This window comes from Tripterygium wilfordii, chromosome 10 (genome assembly GCF_013401445.1).
Source record: "Tripterygium wilfordii isolate XIE 37 chromosome 10, ASM1340144v1, whole genome shotgun sequence".
In the NCBI taxonomy this organism is placed as follows: domain Eukaryota; kingdom Viridiplantae; phylum Streptophyta; class Magnoliopsida; order Celastrales; family Celastraceae; genus Tripterygium; species Tripterygium wilfordii.
In genome coordinates this window covers 3690209-3696491 of record NC_052241.1, presented here as the reverse complement: position 1 = coordinate 3696491, position 6283 = coordinate 3690209, and the positions used below count along the sequence as shown (strand labels likewise).

General features: G+C 35.8%; 1 protein-coding gene across 1 annotated transcript; it reads left to right on the top strand.

The window, feature by feature from the left end:
• Positions 1-4504: 4504 nt before the first annotated feature.
• On the top strand, positions 4505-4903 carry LOC120007251 (transcription factor UPBEAT1-like). Its single transcript, XM_038857453.1, has one exon. It carries the CDS (start codon positions 4505-4507, stop codon positions 4901-4903), a length of 399 nt encoding a protein of 132 aa, XP_038713381.1.
• Positions 4904-6283: the final 1380 nt, after the last annotated feature.

Sequence of the window (6283 nt, the reverse complement as noted above, 5' to 3'; positions counted from 1 at the left end):
GAACTAGAGTACAGGAAGAAAAGGGAACAGGGGAAGAAAAATCTAGCATTTGGGGATAGTTGTTCTCACACTGGTGGCTTTATTCCTCACACGGAGAACTGTAAGATAATGGTAAATTTTGAGTAAATTTAACAATTTCAATTTTTATCTAACGCATGGACACCTTTTTTTTCTGTAATTTGAAAATATGAACTACTTTGACAAGCAAATTCAATGAAATCCTCAACCCCTTTCAAGAACACTTCAGTAATTCCAACTCGATTGTGGCCAATTCTATTGTACATCCACTTACAAGACTCAGACATTTCTATGATGAGTAGAAAGAAACCCAAATGTGATGGAAGAAGTTGAAAGAGGTAGTCAGGAAGATAAAGTAGAGAAATGAGAGAATAAACAGGGGAGAAGTAGCAAATGTAAACTGGGGTCAAAAGAAAGGTTGTCAAAGTGTAAAAAAAAATTTTAATTTCTTTTTTTAGTGACGGAAATGCATTTTCGTTGTAAAAAATATCAACTAGTGACGGAATTTGTGATGGAAATTGTTTCCGTCGCTAGCAAAAAGCTGATGATTAGACACTATATGCAAAAGGACTTTTGTCAGAAAATTTTGTAATAGGAAAACGTTTTCATCACTAAAATTAGTGACAAAAATGATTTTCCGTCGCAAAAAAGTTGTTGCTCTAACACCTACTGCGAAAGTTTGTTTTTTACAGACATATTAGTGACGAATTTGGTGACGGAAATATTGTTGTCACTAATATTAGCGACAGAATTACGCTTTCATCGCTAATCCATCACTAAATTTGGCTGGTGTTCGCGCTAAAATTTATCACAGAATTAGTGACGGAAATTTTTAGCAATTAAAATTTCCGTCCCAAATTGATCCTTAATAATATCGTCACTAATTCCATCGCTAAAATAAAAATTAGTGACGGATGTATTTCCTTCACTAATTGTCGTCACAAAATTAATAGTTTCTTATAGTGCATCATATTCCCTTGTTTTTCTTTTCTTAGAAAAATGGTGGGATGAAGGTTTGGAATTTACAATGAGATTTCATCCCTATATGTCTTTATCTTCTAGTGTTATACTGAGGGTCTAGCTACTCCTTTCCTTCAACAACTAAAATTCTGTTTTTTCTTTGGATTTGTGCGTCTTTTATAAGTTGACTAAGTTGAGTCATTCATTCTTCATTATTTTCTTCTTTTGTCTTTGTATATGAAGCAACCGGCTTGAAAAACAATGAAGTCGCCACCAATTGATTTTTAGGGATGTAATTGGACATCCGTTCTGGTTTACGAGAAAAATGGGCAAGGGGGTCTATTGAGCATGGGGAAGGTGTTAGGCACCCCACAACTCCCGAAAACGGTTACGAGAAAAATGGGCAAGGGGGTCTATTGAGCATGGGGAAGGTGTTAGGCACCCCACAACTCCCGAAAATGGTTACCTTTAAATGTTTTCCTATTTGGCTCTAATTTGTTTTTGAAAATCCCATTTTGATGGGTCTTATTGGAATGTAAATGAAAAATCCACTTGGAGTGGTTTGGAGAACAAGGGGCACGGGATCATTGGGGCCATTCCCGGCTTGGCCGAAGGTTGGAGAAAACACCACTTGGAGTGGGTTTGGATATTTGAAAAAGGGGATGCAAGGGATCATTGGGGCCATTCCCGGCTTGGTCAAAAATTGGATAAAACACCACTTGGAATGGGTTTGAATATTTGAGAAAAAAGGGGTTCTTTGAGAACTTGGTTGATATATCAAAAGGGCTCACAATCAAGGAATAAGGTTCAATTCAAGCCTTACTCACAATTATGTTCTTCATGAGAAAAAAAAGAATTCATTTATGGCTCATCGAATGGGCCAAATATCTTTAAACCTACCTTTGAGTCCTTAAATAAATTCTCCTAATCCCTAAAAACACATTTGCTTTCTGGATCCACGAAATCCAAATGTTTTCAATGAATGCCAACAGAACCCCAATATCTTGAAGGCTCCTTGGTATTTAAACAAAACATAAGGATTCCATAATTTAATCTTGATGTGTTTTATTAATGTGAGACGGCTTGGATTAATCCAATGACTAACGCGTTGCATTTATTTTCATGACATTCAAATAATCCTAGCATACGTCTCATGCATGGCATAATGTGAAAAATCAAAGTCCTAAGCATGCATTCTAATGCAATCATCATTCACAAAATCAATCCCTAATTTCTATATGCTTCTAGCATCCTAGAATATCATGTATGCATTTTTATTATTTTTTTTTGCTACAATACAATTATACATGATAAATAATGAAATGTACAAAAATTACTATCACCCGCGAGGCCCATTGCTTCAATCCAGCCCAAATCCTCTAAGTATTCCCTTCAGCACAAGCGGTATGAAGCCCAGTCCAAACCCCAACATCAAACACAAAAATAATGGGGGGGTTAAATGGTGCTCAAATATCATAAAAACTCAAATCAAATTAATTCCATATATATATTATAGACATGCATACATAAACACATATATACAAAGTATATATTCATATACAAACACATATGAAATATATATATACACACCCTGTATATACACACACACACCACATATATATATATATACACCACACATATATATATACACCACACATATATATATACGCACATACAGATATATATATATATATATACACAATATACTGCACCCATATATACACACACTATGTATATATAAATCAAGACTCAAATAGCAAGCCAACAAAGCTCATGCTAAGGACCCCATCACCTGATATTAGAATAGCAAACAATTCAACCAAGAACATCACAAAACCAGCAACCGAAACCCAGAACATCACATCCATAATCCAAAATCAGGAAGAAATCCCAGAACATGAACCATAAGATTCAAAGATACAAAACTAGAAATCAAACTAGAAACAATATCGAAAAATAACACAGAAATTGTCGATTATTACCTCTCCTTTTCTTATCTCACGAATCTGTCAATGCTTTGATTCCGATTCCGCCCGATTTCTTGTGCAAACCTTCTTTCTCTCCATTTTTCTCTCCTTCTTCAGCTCCTTGTGCCGCCTCCCCCCTTTCTCTCTTTTTTTGTTTTTCTTTTCTTTTGTGCTCTCCGTTCCTCTCTCTTCCTTCCCCTCGGCTGCCCTCTCTTTCTTCTCCACTCCACTTTCTCCCCCACCTTTTCTTCTTTTCTTTCTTTTTTGTCTTTCTCTCCTACCTTTTCTCTCTTTCTCCCCATTTTCTCCTTTTTTTTCTTTTCCACTTTCGGCCACTTTATCTTTTTTTATTCTTTTTTTTATATATTTTTTATTTTTGTATTTTTTGAGAGGACGAAAATCGGTTACTACAGTATACTCCTCTCTTTTTCTTTTCTTTCTTTTATTTTTATTTTTACTTTTATTTTTCTTTAAAATCCGGTGTGGTCTCGAGTCGAATGATGTTAATAAACAAAAATTATACACTCGCATGATCCATGTGATATTGTGCGTACATCTCATCCTTTGGGATAATTAAGACCAAAAACACTGACATATGTATGATTGAGGTTGCTGTTTAATATCTCATCCTTTGGGATAATTAAGACCAAAAACACTGAAATATGTATGATTGAGGTTGCTGTTTAATAAATATTCGCATAAATGGCGGTCACTGGAGATACATGCATGGATTAATGCATCTTTGCCTCAATGACTGTCTCGGTAGTGTATGAACATAAAACCAAACATGTCAGAACATGATTTCTTGATGAATCCTTAAAATTAAATGGCAATATTCTCCATTATTCTCTAAGAAAATGTGTGGTTCATGTATGTCATAGAAGCAAAATATCTGCCTTATCCCCAACATTAGTATTTCATAAGTCTCCATTTGTTCACACAAGTACTATTTTTTAGATAATTAAGAATTCTTCTTGCTCACTATTCCAATTTCTTATAGATTTATTACTAGGGTTTCCTGTTTGGAAGCATGGGCTGCTAACCACTATATATTCTTGAACTTCTGCAGATTTTATATATATATATATATATATATATATATATATATATATAACTAGTTATAAGCACCCCCATAAACTCAAACTCTATGTGCATTGAATTTGGAAAGGGAAGAAGAGAATAATCCAGAGTGTTCTGATAAGGTGTTGGTGGTGGCTTATAGGGGGAGTTGGGGTGTGGTGGTGGTGATGGTGAAGAAGAATCATGTGAGTCCATGTGGATTGAGTTGTGAGGAACATGCACAAAAAGCCTAACACTTGCACTTCCTTAATTCATTTATATTTCTCCCCCCAATTCCTTTGGGTGTGTCCTTCTATGAAGATGTGTTGTGGATCCCACTCCTTGGATTATATATTTTGAATTATCCTTATTGGCTACCAACCCATTAATTCCCCTCAAACACCCAATATTATAAAAACCCTAACTAGCTATCTCAAATTGTTACCAAAACTTCTGCTCATCAAAACATTTGATGCCTCAATAGCTTGAAAAGAACAATCATGGGAATTAGTTCCACAAATCCTCTTCTTGTGTCCCTTAACTTGAAGGGTAGAAGTGTTGATGGAAACAATAAGGAAATCATAAGCAAGGCTTTGGAAACACAAGCAAGGAGAAGGTGGCAAATGAGGGTCGCGACAAAGAAGAGGCCTAGTACTAGGAGAAGCATGTTGATGAAGAGAAGGGCGGCGCGTCTAGATGGACTGAGAAGGCCGCGAAACGGTGTCAGAAAAAGGGTCAGAACCTTGAAGAAGCTAATACCAAACAGTAGTAATGAATTCAATGGTTTGGGAGGGTTATTCGGAGAGACAGCTGCTTACATATTATCTCTCCAAATGAGAGTTAAAGTCATGCAGATTTTGGTTCAGACATTGAGTACTACAGGATCTGGTGATCAGTGACTCTGCATTGTCATCTCTCTTATTGTGTAAATTGAGGTTGATGATATAATTCTTCTCATTTGTGTTTCATTTCTCTCTTTATCCTAACACAATCAAGAATATTTTTCACTCTAGGTCACGGGCCCCCACGGATTTGTTCTTCATCGCCTTCTTAGGCTCAAAAAACGTGTCCCATGTGTGAGAGTTGTAAGGATTTATTTGTTGGAAAAATGATGGTCAATCATAGTTTGACCATTATTAATTGAGCTCAATAATATTTATTGAATGAAATTTATGGGTAATTAATCATTGTTATAAGGATAATAAATTGGAGCAACTAGTGTGACCAGATCATTTTTTGGTTGAATGAAAAAAGACTCCAAAGTGACCATGATGAGCATGGTGAACAAAGTGCAATAAGTGTGTGTGTGGAATACCACATTGGAAAAATACAATGTGAATATGGTGTTTATAAGCTCAAACTTCGTAGTAAGACTTTGAGCCCAATGGCACCCAAGCTTTTGTAGGAGAGAGAAGCTCCACTTTACGAGCTTTGATGAAAAACACATACGCGTGTTGTCGTCGTCCATCCTACTCGGTTCGGTAGCACGTGGTGGACTTGTGGTGGTTGCACTTTGCAGACCCAAAAAATCAGTGATAGGTTCACTGATATTTTGGCCATTTGGTTGCATGCTCTCCTGTATAAGGAGATCATTGCACCAAGCTCAAAAGAATCCCGACTCTTCTTATCTCTGCATGTACTCCGTCTGCTGAGAAAGTTCTCTATTTTACTCCCTTTCATCTTCATCTATCTGAGAGAGTGTTGTTCTAAATTGGTTTATTAAACCACCGGTTTTGAAGTGTCTCTAACAAGGTGGTGAAGGAGCATTGTATCTTGGGAGATGATTGCCCGGAGTTGCTGGACACCATGAGGCAAAGGTAAATTCACTTTAAGGAGATTCGGTGCTCACCGTACCTCGCTCTTCCTTGTTGTTCTTCTCCAGTTGCTGCAAACTTCGGTTTCGATATACTTCATTCATGCAATTTTAGTTGTATTACTGTTTTCTGTCAATGTTACTGTTTCTGTTAATGTTACTATTTCATATTGTGTAACTAGACTGCAGTATATTCAATATATTAATTACTACATTTGTTCATGCATGTGAAATATCCAACAATCTTAAAGTGAATTTTTGTTTCTTAAACCTACCATAATTGTGCATTCTCAATTTTTGCAATTGGAATAATTTGCATCTTGTATTTAGCTATTGAATTCTATCTATCGGTATATGTTTAAAAGTTTGTTAATTGTACGTGCCTATTGATTGCATTCAGTATTGAATAAAGTATTTGTTATAATTGCATTCAGTATTTGTATGAGTAAGTATTTGCATGTCAATT